The sequence below is a fragment of the Erinaceus europaeus genome, chromosome 1 (genome assembly GCF_950295315.1).
Source record: "Erinaceus europaeus chromosome 1, mEriEur2.1, whole genome shotgun sequence".
Classification (NCBI taxonomy): Eukaryota; Metazoa; Chordata; class Mammalia; order Eulipotyphla; family Erinaceidae; genus Erinaceus; species Erinaceus europaeus.
Window position 1 is genome coordinate 163,720,073 of NC_080162.1, and position 21,594 is coordinate 163,741,666.

Consider the following 21,594-nt stretch of genomic DNA (forward strand, 5'->3'; position numbering starts at 1 on the left):
GGCTAGTCACTTAGGTACAAAAATGAATTTGCCAGGGACCCTGTTTCGAAATGAAATGAACTGTGCATATATTTAATGTGTCCTCTATCTCCTTTATGGAAAAACAAAACCTTATGGGTAGAACCAGATTCTCATATCCTACAGTTTACTATAGTCTCATTACTCAAGTACAAAGAGAAGATACTTGAAAATTAAACAAGTGCTGATCCAGGAAGTGGTATAGTAGATAAAGTGTTGAATTCTCAAGCATGAGGTCCCAAGGCAGTACATGTACCAGAATGATACTCTGGTTTTCTCTGTCTCTGTCTCTATTTCCATCTATCTCTCTCATAAACAAATCAAATATATTTTTAAAGAAAAGTAAATAAGTGTCACTATCAGTGTTCTCAGTAGATCCGAAAGCAGGTGAAGTGGATCACAGAACAGACTCCTCTTGCTTCAGGCAAGCCCAGCCCAAGAGGAAGTTAGCATGATGACCTAGACTTGAGGCTTGGGTCCAGGACTCAAGGACTCAGCACACATACAACTTCTTGGGTTTGAAGATATTCAACATACATTGCCATATTAGCATTTGAAAAAAATTAACTAGCCCCCCCCCTTTTTTGAACATTTTGGTTATTGGATAGAAATTGACATGGAAGGGTGTGTGATAGGAAGAGAGAAGAAGAGATACCTATAGCACTGCTTCAGAGCTCATGAAGCTTTTCCCCTACAGGTGGGGATCAGGAATTTGAACCAGGTTCTGTTGGTCTGCTTCTAAATTCTGCTTCTAAGACCCCTTCTGTTTCATTGGTTTAATCCCCCCTGCTTAACACTGTATTCTATTTACATAACCACTGTTAACTAAGCACCACCCTGCCTCCAGGGCATTGGTTTAATCCTCACTGTTGTGCATGCTTTTTCCTTCTCCCCACCCCCTATCCTACGTACATCCTCTTCGGATCTGACACTTCTGCCTCAGGATATATAAGGACAGGATTGTGATTAGAGATAGCTTAGATTGTGCTGCGTTCCACATAAATAAAGACTGAACTGCGTACCACTCAGCCATGAGTCCCTGGTCATCTCTCTCTCCCGCCCACAAAGCTAGACCGGCAAGGTTCCTTTTGCACTGTAATATGCGCACTCTACTATATGTGTGCCACTACCCAGCCCTCATCTTCTCTTTCTTATCATGCTCCCACAGGCCAATCTGCCCCTGTTGCAGCGTGAGCTCCTCCACTGCGCACGGCTGGCCAAACAGAACCCTGCCCAGTACCTCGCCCAGCATGAACAGCTGCTTCTGGATGCCAGCACCACCTCACCTGTTGACTCCTCAGAGCTGCTTCTCGATGTGAACGAAAACGGGAAGAGGCGAACTCCAGACAGGTGAGAAGCACCTTGGCCAGCATGTTTCATACCGTGTCTCAACTGCTGACCCACACCTCTTATAAAATAGCAGTAAGCCTGAGTGGCCAGTGTGGGAACCTTCCTTTGGCCTGGGATTTTATACTGATGAGTCTCTGGTCAGTGTCAGTCAGGTTTTCATGCATGCTAATCTCTACTGCTTCTAATCTTAAAAGGTAGAGATGAATGAGAGATGCAGAGATGTGCTGAATATCACTGAGAAAGTTATTTGACTCAGTCACTGAAAGTGTTCATTTATGATGTGAATCAACTCCATGTTTTACCCTTCAGTGTTAAGAAATGTGCTGCTCCATGTATTTTCAAGAGATGGTTGCTTTACAAGCTGACCTTTCTGCATTACTCAATAAACATAGTGCAGTAGCTATTTAATTTAATTTGGGTTTTGTATGAACTAAGAAAATTTCTAGGAAGCTAGATGATTTGAGTAAAGAATTCAGTAGTAGGTTTAGCTAATAGCATTTTGAAATTTTTTTTTCTTGTGAGTGGATATTCTTTCAAGCACACTGTTCTCATAACTGAGAAACCTGTGAAATATGAAATAAGACATTTCTCCATTAAGCCCTGCAAAGTAGTTATTGATAAACAATATTCACAAACCATCCCACGTACCTTAAGAATGATTTTTCTGAGTACTTCATCCCTATAATTACTTTTGATATTGAAGTGTAAACTCATTCACAGCAGTGTATAGTATTTGTATAATATGCAGATTAAAAAAATAAATAATACTGTTAAAATTTGTCATATTGTTTCCTTTTTCTAGTTAACCATTTTTCTCATTCTGTCTTCATCAGGCATACATGTAATAGCCTTCTTTTTCTTAGGTCTGTCTTTTGGTGTTACCAAGGATTGAAACTGAGACTTTAGAGCTTCAAGCATACTTTTTCTTCCTTCCTTCCTTCCTTCCTTCCTTCCTTCCTTCCTTCCTTCCTTCCTTCCTTTCTCTCTCTTTTTTTTTTGTATAACTTCTGTGTTCTCTGGCCTTGTACTAGTTTTTTATAAAGTTAACTGGCACAGTTACACTCCAGATTCATAGGAGCTTAAAATTTTGGAGCTTCTCAGAAACATCTATCTGTGACTGACTTCAAATGCATTAGCTGCTTTACAAATCTAGAATGCTATTAAAAGCCTGCCAGTTTACATGTAGTTATTATATAATCCTCTGCTAAGCAGTTTTTATGCTACACTCTCTGGAGGTATTTTTTTTCTCTTGCCATGGGACCTCTTAATAGTTTGATATTCCTAAAGCCAAACATTAAATATTCGTGAAATTCTGACACACTGTAGAGCTACATGCATGTCTGATCCGCCAACAGTGTTTTCTTTATTTACTTTTGCAAAACACATTTACTTGCTCATATCACATTTACGCACTTAGCTCTTTAGCTTTTAAAGAGAATTGCTTAATCCAGGTGTCTGAGTGGCATGTTCACATGATGCTGAAAACGGAGAAGTGGCCTAAGGACAGATGACTCACATGTGCATTCTGTCTGCTTCTAAGACCTTTACTGTGTAAGGAATCAGAGCTGCATGCAGGTGTTGGATATTTTAGTTCTGTTTTTGCAGGGAAACATGATAAAAGAACCTGGAAAGCCCACGGGAAACTTAAGTGTCTATGTGTGTTGAGGGCGCATGTTTTTGTGCGGGATAGACTAATGTGAAGGTCAAGAAAGTATCATAGGCAAAATTAGTAATGCATAGACATTGTTCTGAAAACTCCGACTGCAAAGTAACTTTAAGGGACACAGTGAAAACTCGTTTCATTCATTCCTCCACTGTATTCCCAGCCATCTCACACTGATTCTTTCCCGGTGTTTCGTATTTGAACACATAGTACCTTGAAATTTGTCTTTGACTGTGCTGAGGTAAGCCCTGACCATTGTGCTAATGTTGATATGGAGACTTTATATTAAGTTCCATAGATACTCGGCATTTTAGTTTTGATGATCAGTAGCTGTGTCTGGGTTGCATGTTTACATTCAGTCAGGTAGAGCTCTCTTAAAAGAGCCTCTTATCTTATTTGTCCTTTGGTTATTCAGAATTTACACACTTGCTTTTTAGATAGAACATTCTTTCTCCAGTGGAGCCCTGAAGTGTAACTTATCGTGGAAAGATTGCAAATGGATTTCCTTAGAGTTCGGAGGAAGGGTAATGAGAATATGTTGTGTAAATACACTTGTATCTTGTGGGAATTTGATCTGAGCCCAGAAAATATGGGACTCTACAGTTTTGTTTTATCCCCCCCCCCCCGCATATATTTCCTTTATCTTGTTTGCACATTCATTTTTTTCTTCTCTGGTTATTTATATGTAGATCCAGATCTACTGTATGAAATTTTATAGAGTATGGAATTGTCTGACAGCAGAGCTTTTTTAAAAATTTATTTTTATTTATTTATTTATTTTGTTTTACTGAGTGTTTTGTTGGTGCATATGGTCTGACATGGATGAGCAGCTACGGTGAGATTTTGGAGTCTATTAAACTGGCTCATTAAAAAGATCAATCTGTTTCTGTAATAACACTGGGAACCATCAGTCACTAAAAGAGGGAAAAACTGACACCTGAGGAGAAAATACATTTTGGTAATTTGTTCATGGCATGTCAGGAACAAAAGAGCACTCTAGATTTTGTTTACAACTTTGGGGGTTTCAATTCTGTGACATTTGCTGATTTACTCTGCTAAACAGTCACTGTCATATGTTCAAGAATGTTTCTTGGCAAATTGAAATTTCTTCTCATCCTTAAATATGATTGTCATGGTTTTGGGGTTGTACAGCCCCATCTGCCTTTTTTTTTTTTTTTGTAAAATATTACTGTAATTTACAGAGACATGGTACTCTGGGGAAGTCTAAAATCTTCCCCTTCCCTCTCTCTGCATGAGTCATTGACATGTATGCTGTATTTATTTCACATCCTTTTAAAATTAGTTCTGAGGTGAATCTCTGAGGAAAGTTGCTAAATTGGTGAGTCTGTGGTATGATATTTCAGAACCCCAATTAGAAGAAAACACTTTTCATTTAAAAGTCGTTCTGAATTTTTCGTTAATATGCAAAAGTGATTATTTATAAGGGACTTGTTTTTGCTATACGGTGATGTTTAAAGCTGAAGAGAAAAATATATAAACTTTTTGTATCTAGTTAAATGAAAATGAATACTTTCAGGTATTAGAGCTAGTAGTTCAGATCTATCTTGAATATTGCAGTTAAACCGTATTGCATTTCTTCAAGACTACAGAATGAGTAAACATTAGGTTAAAGAAACTTGTATTATGTTAATTGTCATTCTGTTTTCTTTTCTTACGTTTTTTTGATATTGCAGGTTTTTGTTATTTCTTTTTAATGTTGTGTTCTACTGATGCTAGTTTTCTGACTCTGAATGTTTCTTGCTGAGGAAGTCAAACTGAATGATCATTGCTCTTTTTTTGGTGGGGGTAATACTACTCTCCTCTCCCTATTATTTGAAATTACTGATATTAAGATGTTAAGTATTGTGTGTGCGCTTGTGTGTGTGATAGTTGCATGGCACACATAAGTGGACCATGCTTTAAATTACTGTAGTGAATCTAAATTTTTATTATGAAGACTACAGTTTTGTGAATGAACTTTTCTCCTTTCTTGATAATCACACTTTATTTTCAAGAAGTATTTGTCTAAATCTTGGATTTACATAGTTTTTCAGGTGACAGGGACATTACTGATTCACTAGATGATTCTATCCTTTATCTTGAGGAAAGTGGGGCTCTGAGAATTTGCAAAAAAGTCATGAGGATTTTTAATAGAGAAACCAGCATAAAGGGGCCAGGTAGTGGTTAAATGCACACATTATAGTGTGCAAGGACCAAGATTCAAGCCCTTGGTCCTGACCTACGGATGCGGGGGGGGGGGGGGGGGGGACACTTACAAGTGGTGAAGCAGTGCGGCAGTTGTTTCTGTCTCTCTCTCTCCCACTTTATTTCCTCCTCCCCTCTCAATTTCAGTCTGTCCAATAATAAATAAATAAATATCATTAAAAATAAAACAAGGGTTGGGTGGTGGCACACCTGGTTGAGCACATGTGTTACAATGTGCAAAGACCTGGGTTCGAGCCCCCCGGTCCCCACCTGTAGGGGGAAAGCTTTGCAAGTGATGAAGCAGGGCTGCAGGTCTCTCTCTGTCTCTCTCCCTCTCTGTCACCCCCCTTCCTCTTGATTTCTGGCTGTCTCTATCCAATAAATAAATAAAGATAATAATAAAATTTTTAAAAATAAAGAAAAATGAAATAAAAAGAGAGATCTACATAACCAGGTGTGTGGCACCACTTGCCCCCTTATAAGCTTTTTATTTTTATTTTATTTTATTTTATTTTATTTTGCCTCCAGGGTTATTGCTGGGCTCAGTGCCTGCACTATGAATCCACTGATCCTGGAGGCTATTTTTCCCATTTTGTTGCCCTTGTTGTTGTCATTATTATTGTTGTTGTCATTGCTCTTATTGTTGTTGTATAGGACAGAGAGAAATCGAGGGGGGGGAAGACAGACACCTGCAGACCTGCTTCACCACTCATGAGGTGACCCCCCCACAGGTGGGGAGCTAGGGGGTTTGAACTGGGATCTTTATGCCGGTCCTTGCACTTTGTGCTACATGCGCTTAACCCACTGCACTACTGCCCAACCCCCCCCCCCCCCGGTAAGGTTTTTTAAAGATAGAGGGCTCATAGCCCTCAGGTTTCCTGGTTTAATGAATAAATTAGAAAGCACTGGTGGTTGAAGGGTCAGCTGAAATTTTTCAGTTAAATATATAATAAGACTAATTGGCTAGAAAGATAGCTCACCTGGGAGTGTACCTGTTTTGCTGTGCTTGCAACCCAAATTGGATCCTGATCCCTGAGGCACTGTGGGAAGCTTCAGTGCTGTGGTGTCTTTTCTTTTTTCTCTCTTTCTTTCTCTTTCTACCTGAAAAAGTCAGATTTCAGTGATGAAGTCTTGGTAATGACAGAAAAAAAAAATGTTAGCATAGTACCTACCAGCATGGCCTACTGAGTCATGACTCAAGTTTCCATATTTTGGCTTTCTAAAGAGAAATGGCTTTACAAGGAATTATAAGATTGACTGAATAAATTGTAATTATGTGTTCTCTTGCTGTGTTAAATTTAATATCCATTCATTCATTCACTCATGAGAACCCTCCTGGCACCTGCTGTGCTGGAATCAAACTCTAGACCTCATGTTTGTGAATTCAACACTTTATCCATTGTAATATCTCCCAGATCGGCTGCATTTAGTTTCCTTTTTTCCTTCCATCCTTTCTTTCTTTCTCCCCCTCTTTCTCTTTTTCTCTCTCTCCCTCCCTCCTGCTTTTCTACCTCTTCCTTCCTTCCTTTCTTTCTTATTTTGTTTATTCATGAAGAATGACAGAAAGAGAACCAGATATGACTATGACACATGTGCTGCCAGGGATTGAATTCAGGATCTTACCCTTGAGAGTCCAAAGCTCCATCCACTGTGCCACCTCCCAGACCACTGTGTTTAGTTAGTTTCCTCCCTCCCTCCCTTCTTTCCTTCCTTCCTTCCTTCCTTCCTTCCTTCCTTCGAGAGGGAAAGAGGGGATGTGGGGGTGGGGGCATCGACTGACCTTCGGGATCAGGGGCTTGAACCTGGGTCCTTATGCACTGTAATGTGAGTCATTAACCAGGTGCTCCACCACCTGCCCTCTTGCATTTAGTTATCTATGAAACAAAATGTAGAGAATTTATATTAGATTGCTGCATTCATGTCTTGTGTCTTTTGTACATTTTTTTTCACTTTCAAGAGATAACAACTCCTGTAGAGAATTTTTATTAATCATATCAAAACTTCTACAGAAATAGTGCTGTTACATTCATGTAACTACAAAGATAATTGTAGACAATCCCAAAAGACACTTGTAGAGGGCATTTTGCTCTTTACACATACTAGCATCTAAATAAATTTCTACCCTTATTCTTTTCCTAGGAACCGACTGTGTTGAAGACTCTTTTTGCTCTATTCTAACCTAGGGTTTCAGCTTTGTTCCCTACTTTTTATATGTCATAATTCTATTCATACTTCATAGACTAATTCCAACAGTATCTCCTATTTCAACAAAGAACTTCCTAATCATAAACATCATAGTGATGATTGCTATTTATTAAACAGTTGGGATGACCAGATCCCTGGATTAAGCCATTTACATGTTAACATATAGCATTTGTTTGCTAATAGTTCCATTCATAGAGTTAGGCAGTGTGGGCAATGTATCTGAGATCACATGGTTTGTAAGAGGCACTGAGGGAATACTCCTAATCAGAGGTACTCTTATGGTTTTAAATCACCAGGTAAATGTCCCAACTTAAAAACAGTGTTATTTTATTATGTTATTGAATGCCAAATATGTATTAGCTCTTCTTATCAAGATTCTTCAGACAGTCCTCTCAGTAGCTCTAAGATAATCCCTCCTATTTTATACATGAAATCACTGAGACTTACTTAGTGATTAAGTCTCCTGAGTTTTCCTGGTCAGAAAATAACAAAGCCAAAATGTAAAGCCAGAGCTTTTTTCAGTGCATACACCAGAGTGATCTTTTCTCCCCTGATACTACTCTTAGGCTGTTTTTTTTTTTTTTTAATAGTACCTGCTGAGTATAAGTTAAAGAAGAAGAAGTCTTCTATTTTAAATATATTTTGTTTATGATAAAAGCATATTTCCTAAAAAGAGAGCACACTTTCAGATAAACAGGAGCAGTAGAAGTAAAATACTTCAGTAGTGGCTAAAATTAGGGAAGGCAGGGGGATAGACAGTAACAGTATAACTGCTGAGCAGAAGACTAGTACCAGGACTTCCCGGTGGAAGTCTTTAACCTTAACCTTGGTGTAGAGACTTGTGGCTCTCTGAACTTAAGCATTGTAGTCCTTGAAGGTCCAGGTATTTTGACTTAGTGTTTGGAATAGTAAATATGTGTCTTCATTGGAAGTTTACTCCTAGGCAGCTGCTTGGTGAGGAAGAGATTAAAAAGTCCTTCTTTCCATATGGCCTGTTATAATGGGCCTGTGTCACTTCTCTCTCTGTCTCCCCAATCTTGACATCAGATTTCCTCCAATGTGATGGTAAAATTCAGCCACCACTAAGGATGGTATGGCCTTATTTTTAAGAAGACGGAGTATTTGCACCATGTTTTGTTTTTGGATATGCTACTTAATACCAATAAAAAGACATTATGTAAAAATATTTAATTTTAAGCCATTACAAAAACTTTATGATTAGTAATGGTTTAGAAGATTTTAAAATTATAGGGTGTATGTCATATGCACTACCAAGGTTCTGTGCCCCTACCTTCTCAATGATAACTATTGATAGGATAGTTCTCAGAAAATATTAGAGACAATTTGTTTACTTCTTTTTTTTTTTCCTGCAAGTTCATGGCTCATTTATTTGAATGCCCTAGATTCCATATATGAGTGAAACCATCTGGTAGCTGTCTTTCACCTCTTTACCTATTTCACTAAGCATAATCACCTCCAGTTCCATCCATTTTGTCCTAAAGGATATAGTCATCTTTTCAAAATACAGAGTAGTTTTCCATGGGAGTATAAATCCCATAAGTTCTTTAGACAGTCATCTGTCAAGCATTTAGTTTTCTTTCTCTCTTCAGCTACTGTAAATAATGCAGCTGTGAAAATAGGGGTGCATATATCCCTTCATATTGGTATGAAATTTTATTTGAACTCAACCTGAGGAACCCTTGTACTAAATTGTGTTTTGAAAATATGGTGACAGAGAGATCTTTTCCTTTTTGAATCAGTGTCTAGTCCTTCCATGGAATTTTTAACAAACCACATATGCTAGGAAAGTGAAGGAAAATTTGTCAGATTATGTCTTTGAGATTTTCTTGACTAGAAATATTATCTTGAGACTTCTAATTACAAAAGTAAAATTATATATACATTCATTTTAATTAACGTTATTTATCATTATTATTATTATTTTCCAAGCCAAGACCTAGTGCCTTTGTGGTTTAACTGCTCTTGGGTTGCTTTATCATTCAGCTAAAAAATATCCAAGAGGGAAAGACACCACACCAGAAAAGTGGTCCTTAGTGCTATAGCACTCCCTTATGGTGCCAAGACTCTATCTTGGGCCACAAATAAACCAAGACAACCATGCCCAGTGAGCTACTCCTTCAACCCTTTTTATTATTTTTATTTTTTATTTTTTCCCGGCTCTGCCTGCATTTCAGCACCTACTCTGGCTAAGACACTGGCAGGACAGAGCAGAGGTGTGATCAAGTCTAGATAAAAGGACCCTGGAATAACCCACAGGCACTTAGGAGACCAGCAGCAGGTAATGATTTGGAGGAGAAAGTTGTTTTTAGAACAGCTTCCAAGTTCCTACTTGGTTGACAGAGTAGAAGTAACAGAGAAAGATGAGATTGGCTTGAACATTGTCTGAAATACTTTTTGAAACTTGGAGAAAGGAGAAACCTGGGAGATAGCTTACAGAATGCACATTTGATCATGTGTAGGGACTGGGGTTCATACCCCAACAGCCACATGGGAGCTCCATGCAAAGAATAAACTTCATGAGTGATAGAGTGGTGCTTTAGCGTCTCTCCCTCTTTCTTTGTCTTACTTTCTCTCTCACTCACTTGCTCCCTCTTTTTTTTTTTTTGTTTGTTTTGGTTTGGTTTCCCCCCCTCTATTTGGGGAAAAAAAGAGACAGCTAGAAGTAAAGAACTTAATGCAAGCTGGAAGCTCTAATAAAACTTTGGTGACAAACCCAATAATAACATTTTTAAAGCAGTTTTGAGAAGTAAATGTCTAATTATGTGATTTATTCCTGTTTATAAAAGTTTACAATGTTTAAGGTTTTATTTTCCATTATAAGGTTTATTAAGCTATGCCACTTGCCCTCCTTATACAACAGTAAAAGACAGGTAGGTAGAAAGGTAAATTGATTAGTCAATCAATTGACTATCTCCCCTTACTTATATAACTCCCCTAAAGTTGTGCCTATTCCTGTTCTGTAGGAGATTCTCATTTCTATTTGTTATCATGATCTAGTAGATTTTTCCCTTTCCCGTTCATTGAATTTTATACTAATTTATAGAAATGTAAAAAGAGAGCTACCAGTACATACACATACACACACACACACACACACACACACACACACACACACACACACAGAGAGAGAGAGAGAGAGAGAGAGAGAGAAGGAGAGAAATTTTCTTAAAAACTTTCAGTCAGTCCATTTATAACCTCTGTAGTTGAGGAATTGGGTGGTTGGAGCATGCTGGGGCAGACTGAGGTGAAATGAGGCAAAAGTTAGGCAGCCTCACATTATCACAGGGAGCTGAGAGGTTGTACCCATGTATCCAAAACTGTACTGTAGACCATGATTAAAAATATTTTAAGGAATTGTAGATACTTTTTTTTGCATGTATGTTTTGTTATTAGTCCTATTTTCCTAGGTAGAAAATGGAAGCTATAAAATTAATCTCAAATTACACAGCTGAATTAAAAGTGGACCCTTACTATTGAAATCATTACACACTGAGAAAGAAGTCACTGAAATCTAAACTAAAACGCCTTTCCAAAATCTAGGAGACATGTTGAACTTTCCATTTGAGTTTGAGTTATTCCAAGTGTGTGCTGGCATGGGACAATGACAACTGTTTGTTAGTTTTGCCTAACTAGCTTTGAAATGGCCACACATAGACATGCAAATTTGGGATTTGTCCAAGCAAATGAGCTGAAGATAGTTGTAGGCATTTCTGAGACATAGACAGCAAACAGGTTGTTTGTGTAGTTTACCTTTCTGGACATACAGACTTTGAATTGGGGTTGTTCTTATAAGTTGACATAAGTGATTCAAGGAAGCACCGAGGAGACCTTTCATAGTTTTACTTCTGTGGGCTGTGAAGGTTTAAATGCTTTGCTGTTAAAATATAACTTACCTCTGAGTCAGTGGGCTTTATTTTTTCAAAGGCTAGCAAAATGGTAGGATCCAGGACAGGGCAAAAGGCAACTGATAGAAATGATAGGATGGACTTAGGTCTAGCACTATGAGGACATTAATGGGCTCACTGGAGGGGGATGGGCAGGGCCCTTTTTTTTTTTTAAAGATTTTATTATTTATTAATGTGAAACATAGGAGGAGAGAGAAAGAACCAGGCATCACCCTAGTACATGTGCTGCCGGGGGTCGAACTTAGGATCTCACACTTGAGAGTCCCATGCTTTATTCACTGCGCCACCTCCCGCACCACACAGCAGGATCCTTTTTATATCTCATCATTATGGATCATTAACATATCAGCACTAATTAGAGGATGGATGTAAGTTATGTAGCATCTAACTGAAAATTATGAAGATTCTTCAAATGGCATATATTATTATCATTAAACCAAGAGAGACAAATATCACTGAGTTTGAGATGGCATGGCACAGCTGAGTCAGAGATGTTTTGATATTTAAAAATGCAATGGGCTGCTATCAGATATCTAGGAGAATCTTTTCTAAAAAAAAAAATTTGCATACACAAAACAGCTATCAATAATGATAATCCTAAGCAAGAAATACAAGTGATTAACTTTAAAGACTTTAGCCAGAGGACCATCATTCAGATTTAACTGTAAAATAAATGAATTATAGAGTTTCCAAACTAGCAGGGACCTCACAAATCAGCTAGTCCAGTGGCCTCAAAACTTGCTTTTTCACTGAAAGAGAACATCAGGTGAAACTCAAGTTTAAAAAGCAAGTAATAATAAGTAGGTTCCCCCTGGCCCATCGGATCTTGATTGCTTGAGGTAAAAGTTCTTTATTACTTACAGAATCCCTTAAGCATACTGGGTGGCACAGTTGGAAAACCACTGATTTAATCCAACCTTTTCATTTTGCAGATGAGCAAACTGAGGTCTAGAGAGGTTAAGTGGCTTGCCTAAGGTCACACAGCTAGTTATAGAAAAGTCGGGCTAGATTTCCGGTTTCTTGTTCTCAGTCCAGTGCTTTCTTTTTTTCTTTTTTAATTTTATCACACTGAAGACAGTAAATTGAGTGTTGTGTTAGCATTGTGTTCATAGCTAGTAGTAGTTTTCAGTATTTTTCAACGTACTTATACTGGTGTTGGGCACTGAATGCTGAAGTGTATTGTTCAGAAATGTATAGGAAATGAAAATATAAATTAGAGTCACATGGACATGTTCTTAGAGGACAGATCGATCACTAGAATGTTTCCTTTCCTTTTAAACATTTTTTTTAAGGCAATGCATTTAGGTAATGTCTGGGCTACAATGACCATTTTAGTCTGATACCAATGATCAATATGTGTGGAGTCAGGCTCTTTTAGTGCAGACACAGTTTGATATGAGCAAGCTTCTGAGACTGGCTGCCACTCCCACAGGGACTGTGCCCTGCTGTCATTTCCAGTACAGGCCAGTTTCATCTCTCTTTATTAAAGAGTTGATCTTAACTTCAGCATGTTGTGGGCATGTATTCATTCAACACTCCTCCTCATTTCTCCATTTCCTTTAATCTCTTTAATCTTGTGTTTATGAATTGTCACAGGGACTTTATCCTAAAGTGTCATAAAGCTCATTGTAAAGTGTTGTGGTCCCTGCTGATCTCTGTTGTTGAGTCAGTTTCCAAACAACCCTCTCCAGTATTACAAGACAAAGACTACCTTATCTTAGATGCTTGGGAAATGGGGGCTAAGGGATTAAAGCCTTAATGCAGTTGTTTCAAACCTAAAATCTTAAACTCCTGTGGAAATCTCTAGCGATTGTGACTCCCTTTTGTTTGTTTTCTAAGGAATTTAAACCTCAGAAAGAAATGTTGTTGGGCTGGGTGGTAAAAAAAAAAAAAAAAAAAAATTCCACCAGGAGTATCAAACCCCAGCATTAACCCTGGAGACAAAAAAAAAAAAAAAAAAAAGTTATTTTGGCTTAAGGGTTATATAAATGCATCAGTTGTAATCATCCAGGAGAGAGTGACACACTCTTATGGTAGAAATTTCCCAGGGAAAAGTAGATATTGTCACTGGTTTAAGGTAAGTGTTAGTCTTGTAAGCTGAGTGAACTATCTAGTGAGAATTTGTTTGGGAACTGTGTTTCTAGTCAAAGTTGGATGTGTGCTCTTATCTGAGTACCATTTCTGATATATTCTGACAGAAAATATTTCTTTATCCTTCCTTGAAAGTCTAAAGGTGGTAATTAATGATCAGGTCTCATTTATGGAAGTCATTCCTTCTGAAATCCAAGTTCAGTATTCTGTGTACCTTATGATGAAGTGTAGTAAGGATGTGTTTGTCCTGCCTGCCCTGAGACTGGATGATTGATTGGATGACATCACACAAGCTACATCAGAATTCTGGGAATATGGCTCTCAATTTTAAGGGGCTCCACCTAGATGTTCTTTTTCACCCCAGCTAGCTCTCTGTAACTGCTGCTGATTACTTTGGTGACCCAGTGTAGTGCCAGAGTCCCAGACATTGCATTGCTTTATTGTTAGAGTTCAGTTTGATCAGCACTTTCCCACAGAACTCTACAGGGATAGAAATCTCCTTCTGTGTAATTCAGACAATAGCCAGTAGCCACAGGTGAAAATCCTAAAATATCACTATGGAACTAAATTTGAAGCTTTAATTTTAATAGATTTACATTTATTTTAAAAATATATTTATTTTCTTTACTTATTTTGGATAGACAGAATTTGAGAGAGCAAGCCAGAGACAGACACCTTTTGACTTACTTCACCACTCATGAAGCTTTCCCCTCCTGCAGGTGGGGACTAGGGGCTTGAACCCAGGTCCTTATTGATGGTAATGTGTGTGCTCAACTCAGTACTCCACCACCCAGCCCCATGAACTTACATTTATATAGATGTGTGTGATTATGGCCACATGGAGCTACTATATTGGACAATGTAGCTCTCATGTTCTCTGCTAGAAAAGTCATATAGTAGGTAGCATAAATGGAAGAGGTATGACTTCCTTAAGGAAATGATGCTATTCTGATGAATCTCCTTTACCACACACTGTCTGTCTTAGGGTAATATGTCAGAAATCAAGTGTTCTCTTTTGAATGAAAACTCTTTTTTTTTTTAATATTAACACCATTCCCACCACCAAAGGTCTATATCCCTACCCCCACCCCCCATATTAAAGCTGAAAAGCTTAGCTGCTGATGGAGGATGGATTTCCTCTTATTTGTGACCTAACTGCATGAACTTTGACTGAAAAAAAAAAGTTTGTTAACTTAATAAGCAGTGAGATAGTTCCTTCTGTGTGCGGTCTTGTGATCATTTACAACCTCTGTGTTTCTAATTGGGTTTTGCTGAATTCCCAAAGGCCTTCTGGCTAATCAGGGGATAGTCTGTTTATATTTCAGGTTCAGATATGAATTGTGAACTCTGTTGGTTTCTCATAAAACAAACTCTTTTTCCTTGCCCCTTTCTTCAGAACCAAAGAAAATGGCTTTGACAGAGAGCCTTTGCACTCAGAACATCCAAGCAAGCGACCATGCACTATTAGCCCAGGCCAGCGATACAGTCCAAATAATGGCTTATCCTACCAGCCCAACGGCCTGCCTCACCCTACCCCACCTCCACCTCAGCATTACCGTTTGGATGATATGGCCATTGCCCACCACTACAGGGACTCCTATCGACACCCCAGCCACAGGGACCTCAGGGACAGAAACAGACCTATGGGTAAGACTGATGGATCTCTTCACTTATGGGATTGGGTACTCAAATACTTGCATCACTGCTTCTCAGATAAACTCGAGGGATTTAATCTGTGATGGGAACAATATTTTTCTTACTTTTCTGTTTCCTCCTTTATGAGAATCATTGACTGTACATTCTTTCTTATTCTTAATTATATACGTAATTTTTATTTATTTTATTAGTAGAGGAGCTAGGAGGAGAGAAAGAGAACCAGCGCATCACTCTGGTACTTGTGCTGCCAGGGATTGAACTTGGGACCTCATGACTGAATCACCAATATTCATTTATTCACAGACCTACCTCCTGGACCACACTTAAACACATTCTTTGCGACATGTTGGAGGGGCTAGCTGAGTTAGTTTTTCTTGTATCATATTTTAAAGCTTGTTTTGAATTCTCCAGTTTCCCTGATAGTCTGTTTGAAAAATAGGATATGATATGATATATGCTCCACTCAACAGATGTTCTCTGAGGAATTATTTGCTACTTTTTAAGCCAGAAATTGTCAGTGGTTAAATTTGTGTTGACAAACTGGGTGTCAAAAGATGAGAAGACCAAAGAAAGAATGAGTATGGGCAAGTATGAGTTCCATTTGCCCATGTTCATTCCTGCTTTACATGAGACTACAGTAGTGAGACAATTAGGAGACACTGGAAAATGAGAGGGAAGGTGAACAAGGAAAGTTCTGATGTAGGATCAGTGATTGAAGTGGTCTTCAGTTCACTGCACTCTTCCTGGGGTACCTTCCATTCTTAATTTCTGATGAGTCAAGTTATTTATAAATTGAAAGCAGCAGTCAGTCCTCCCCTTTCCCTCTACCTTCTCTGCCCATGAACACACCAGCAGGACTTCCTGCCTGTACTTCTTGGCTAGTTATTAACAATTTTCCTAACAGTGACTTGAAAAATAATGTTTTTTTCATTCTTTTTTTGACCAGAGCACTAGTTTGCCCTAGCTCTTGCCCAGGATTGAACTAGAGAACCTTAGAATCCCAGGCATGAAAATCTGTTGCATAAACCACTTGCTATTTCACCAGCCCTAATAGTGATTTGGTTGGTAGGATTCTGGAAACAATGTGTGATTAAAATAGGAGTAGTGTATAAAATTGTACCCCTTTTATCCCACAATCTTTTCAAACATTACTAATTAAAAAAAGAAGGGGGCCGGGTGGTGGCGCACCGGGTTGAGCGCATGTATTACAATGTGCAAAGACCCGGGTTCAAGCCACCAGACCCCACCTGCAGGGGGAAAGTTTCATGAGTGGTGAAGCAGGGCTGCAGGTGTCTCTGTGTCTCTCTCCCTCTCTATCGCCCCCTTCCCTCTTGATTTCTGGCTGTCTCTATCCAATAAATAAAGATGATTAAAAAAAAAATTAAAGTAAAACTAGAAAACATGAACATGAACCTTAGGATACAGAACTGTGGAAACTCTGCCAATTTGCTGTTTTTTGTTTTGTTTAATTTTTTTGCCACAGGGATGGCATAATCAACAGACATTTAAGTTTTCTTTATCTCTCTTTTGTATTAGATAGGACAGAGAAATTGAGAGGGAGGGGGGAGACAGAAAGATACCCACAGACCTACTTTACCTCTCATAAAGCTCCCCCCTTCAGGTAGGGAGCAGAGCCTCAAATCCAGGTCCTTGTCCTTGGTAATATGTATATTCAACTGGGAGCACCACTTCCTGGCCCCTGACACTTAGTTTGGGTTACTAGGTTACTAGGAAATAGGAGCTGCCATATGTGGTGGCCTTTTACCTTTTCTACATGCAATCCTCCTGATGTTTAGAAGTCAGAAATGGAGGCTCAGATAAGGGGAAAGGTGATGCAGGCTCTGGTTGAGAGCTACTAAAAGAGTTTTGCTTCCCCACAGCAGTCATGTCTGACATCTATTAAGGGTGTTAAGCAGATGGTTAGGCAGAGAACTCAAGCCTTCTTAATAGTCAGTCTGTCTCATATTCTTGCAGGTACCATTCCTGAAGAGTTTGCCATAGTGGATATGTTATTTCTCATCCTGGATCAGTATTTCACCCCCATCCCTCGCATTTCACCCCCCAATCAATTGTGACAATTACTTTCCAAGCAGAAATCCTACCATTTATTTATGACTTAATGTCCCCAAAGCATGATTGTTCATTTTCAAGTAGAAGCCAACAGGTCATTATAAGACCAATTTAGGATATCCTATTGTGTAGGTACTAGGAAATGACCTGTTTCTTAGGCAACTAATGCTATTTTGTGAAATATTAGTTTGGGTACACTATACAGTAATCAGCTAGGAAATAATTACACTTAATGTGCAATGGTTATGTTTTCATCTGGTAATATAAAATGCCACTTTATGTATTATTTCTGTACCCACTGGTTCTATGTAATTTTTTTCACACCATGTTCCTTACTTTTTAATTATGCTAGCTTATAAAACTAATAGTGTTAATCTCTATGAATGTGTTCAACTCTTTAACCATTCCTAAAGTCTGGCAGAGTTTAATGTGTATTAATAAAATAAAATGTTAATGTGTGTGTAGCAAATCATGATGTTACATCAGGCTGCCATTTTAAAAATATAAAAATTGTCATAAAAGTGTACTTAAACTGATATGATTCATATATGCTGCTGTGTAGAGATATATACTTCCTAGAATCCTCTAATAAAACAACTTTACAAGCCGCACCAGTTTATAAGTAAACTAAGTGTGCGCACCTAGTTAAAAGCCAGTTAAAGCTCAACCTTACTGTCAGATGTCACACAGTGGAAAGTGTGCTTTAATGGGATCATGAGCTATTTCCCCTAGTGCATCCTTCTGTGCTAACGAGCATAAATGAAACTTGTATGGTTGTGAATATTTGTCAATAATAGAGAATTGAAGCAATGTAAAACTTTGAGTTGTTTTACTTTTTTCTCTTTAAGATTTGATTGTTAACAACCTGAGTGGTCTATTTTTTCATTAAGTACGGGCTTCTAATATCTTTTAAAATAGCTGAAGCTTAGCACTATCAGCAGGCATCTTATTTCTCATAAAATGTGTGTTTGTGTGTGTGTGTGTGTGTGTGTGTGTGTGTGTGTGTGTGTGTTTTATTTTTTATTTGTAGAGCTTCATTGTTATGGTATATTTTTTGTTTTTTTTCCAGCTAGAGACAGAGACAGAAAGAGGGACTTTTCAGTCCCAGGTTCACAGCACCCAGGTTTCCTCCAATATGATGGGTGTCAGGCTTGAGCCTGGTTCATGCACATGGCAAAGCAGCACACTATTGAAGTGAGCTCATTTGCTTACCCTATCTGTTGTATTTTACAAACTACAATTCTTATTTGTTTATTAATTCATTTTGATAGGACAGAAAGAAAGTAAGAAGGGAGGGAGGGGAAGAGAGAAAGAGAGAGATACCTTCAGGGGGCTGGGGGTGACACACCTGGTTGAGTGTACATGTTCTTATGTCAGGGACCCAGTTCAAGCCCCTGGTCCTCACCTGCAGGGGAAAGCTTCACTAATGAGTGGTGAAGCAGTGCTATAGGTATCTCTCTCCTTCTTTACATCTCTGTTCTTCTCTATTTCAGGCTGTCTTTATCAAATGAAATTAAAGATAATTGAGATAGAGATAGAGAGAGATAGAGAGAGAGAGAGAGAGACCGAGACCCACAGCACTGCTTTAGCACTTGTGAAATTTTACCCTGCAGGTGGAGATTAGGAGTTTGAGCCTGGGCCCTTGAGTATAGCAATATATGCACTCAACCTGCACCACCACCTGACACCCTGAATTTTTCAAACGTCTATCACCTCTGTTCCATCTTGGTTTTTTAAAGGCAAATAAAAAAAGTATCTATTATTAAAGTCAATGCCATGTTTATATCTTCATCACTTTCTGGTTATTTTCTGTGATAATTCATTTCAGTGGTTATATTTTTCCCTAAAACACAGGCAGTAAATAAGTCAACAAAAAAATTAAGTATTTACAAACATTTCAATTTGAAATAGTCACAACAAACAGAGCAATAACTAAATAGTACTTTCCCCCAATGCCTTTTAAATTATGCAAATCATTAAAGTATATTTGCAATTATACTTTTTTACCAATAGGTGGCATTGACAATTTTAGCTTTTATAATGTACCTCATAATGTTCTGATTGGACAAGAATGATATGTGTTTTGTAATTAGATTTTTTTTATTTGGCCAGAGAATAGTGCTGTCAAGTATTTGCTCATTTCCATCAGTTATAAATTAAATCAAATTTCATGGTTGGCTGAAAAGAGTCATGTAACCAATCATCTCTGTTTCTCTAAAGCAAAAATAAGGGGTTTCTAACTACTCAGATTTTACAGAGAGCAACATGCACTATCGCCTAGCTCTCTTTCTCAACCGATTCTCACATGACACCTTCAGAGAAGGAATGCAAGATTTCTGGAAGCCCAGACCATACCAGACTTGTCCTTGTTCAGAATAACAGAATGAGAGAGTGGCAATCAGAAGGGGAAGAGCGTTAAGCCTACCAAATGGAATATATTGCCACAGCAGTGTCTTTCCTTTACAACATCATGTACGGTATTTTGTTCATGAGTTTATAAGAGGGACAACACATTTCCTATCTCTGATCAGAGCCTTTCACCTTATCCTTTAGTGTGGTTCTACTGCCATCTATTTTTATTGGCATCCTAACTTACTGCCCATCCTCATTTCCATTAATGCTCCTCTGGTAGGTAAGCATTTACAAGTCACTTACTCATGGTAGTACCTTTAACTATGAAACTAAGGAGAATTAGTAGAGGTGTGAACTCTAAAATAGGCTTTCTGCTTTTTTGGTATGTATTTGACATTTGTCTATAATTATTTCAAATATGCTTATTTATTTTTTTAAACTTTTTATTTATAAAAAGGAAACATTGACAAAACCATAGGATAAGAGGGGCACAGCTTTACACAATTCTCACCACCAGACCTCCATATACCAACCCCTCCCCTGATAGCTTTCCTACTCTTTAGCCCTCTGGGAGTATGGACCCAAGGTTATTGTGGGATGCAGAAAGTTGAAGGTCTGGCTTCTATAATTGCTTCCCCGCTGAACATGGGCGTTGACAGGTCTATCCATACTCCCATCCTGTCTCTCTCTTTCCCTAGTGGGGAAGGGTTCTGGGAAAGTGGAGCTCCAAGGCACATTGGTGGGTTGTCTGTCCAGGGAAGTCTGGTCGCATCCTGCTAGCATCTGGAACCTGTTGGCTGAAAAGAGAGTTAACATTCAAAGCCAAACAAACTGTTGGACAGTGATGGACCTAAAGGCTGGAATAGTGCAGGTGAAGCATTAGGGGGTCCTCCATTTTGTAGATAGCTAGTAGGCATATGTTAGTTATATTTCAAAGGGCCTGTAGCTATACTAGTGTTTTGTTTTTTGTTTGTTTGTTTGTTTTTGTTTTTTGCCTGAGCCTGAAATCTGATATTCAGGTGAATCCTAATGATTGGGGAGATGATGTCATGGCTAGGAAATGGACCAGAAAGCTGGATCAGGGAAGAGAGTAGCTCCCTAATATGGGGAAGGGGTATAAATATTATTATAAACCCCATCGATTTGATGTGATCTGGGGCCCATAATTAGCTTAGGAGCCTGTATGACCTCTACATCCCTCTAGATCTGAGTTCACATTCTGTGGTCATGAGCTTATTTTTTAATAGAAAAATAGCTAATTTTTTAAAAATTTGGCATGGGGTAATTTTTTTGTTAGCATATGTTGCTGTCCTATTAGCTAATCTCTGTTTTCATGACCTTTTACCACATAGTTAATTGTAATAGGGTTCTGCTCATTTATTATATATTTAAAAATTTTACTCATTTATTTTTTGATTCATCAGGACAGAGGGAAATTGATAGGGGAAGGGGAGATATCAAGAATGGGAGTGAGAGCGACACCTCTGCAGCACAGCTTTACTGCAGTTGGGAACTGAGTGCTGAAACCTGAGTTTTCATACATGGTTTCACTTATTTTTATTTTTTAATGGGGGTGGGGGGGAGATGGAGAGAGATACACCAGAGCACTGCTCAGCTTTGGCATATGGTGGCGCTGGGGATTGAACCTGGGACATCAGAACCTCAGAGACATGAAAGTTATTTACATAACCAATTCTGTCTCCCCAGCAATTATACTCATCTATATCATGCAGAAATATGGAAAAAAAACTAACCATGCTCATTGTAGAAAAATATGTTTATCCCTATTCTACAAAATGTTTTTGCCCTCTTATTTAAATGTAGGAAAGCTATACTTTGAAACAACTTAGTGTCTACTTATTTCTTGATGTTTTTTATACAATTTAAAAATTTTATTTGATAGAACAGAGTGAAATCAAGAGGGAAGGGGAGAGAGAGAGAGACCCCTGCAGTTCTATTTTACCACTCAGGAAACATCTCACCTACAGGGGGAGACCAGGGGGTCTTAAACATGGGTCCTTGCACATAGTAATACATACACTTAACCAGGCATACCAC

General features: G+C 38.4%; 1 protein-coding gene across 1 annotated transcript in view; it reads left to right on the top strand.

Annotated features, from left to right (window-relative positions):
• The window catches only part of RUNX1T1 (RUNX1 partner transcriptional co-repressor 1), a 167,229-nt gene that overhangs the window by 109,520 nt on the left and 36,115 nt on the right, over positions 1-21,594 (top strand). Inside the window, 2 exon segments of the mRNA XM_060199104.1 lie at positions 1,187-1,368; positions 14,855-15,105. Coding sequence (XP_060055087.1) covers positions 1,187-1,368; positions 14,855-15,105 — 433 coding nt within the window.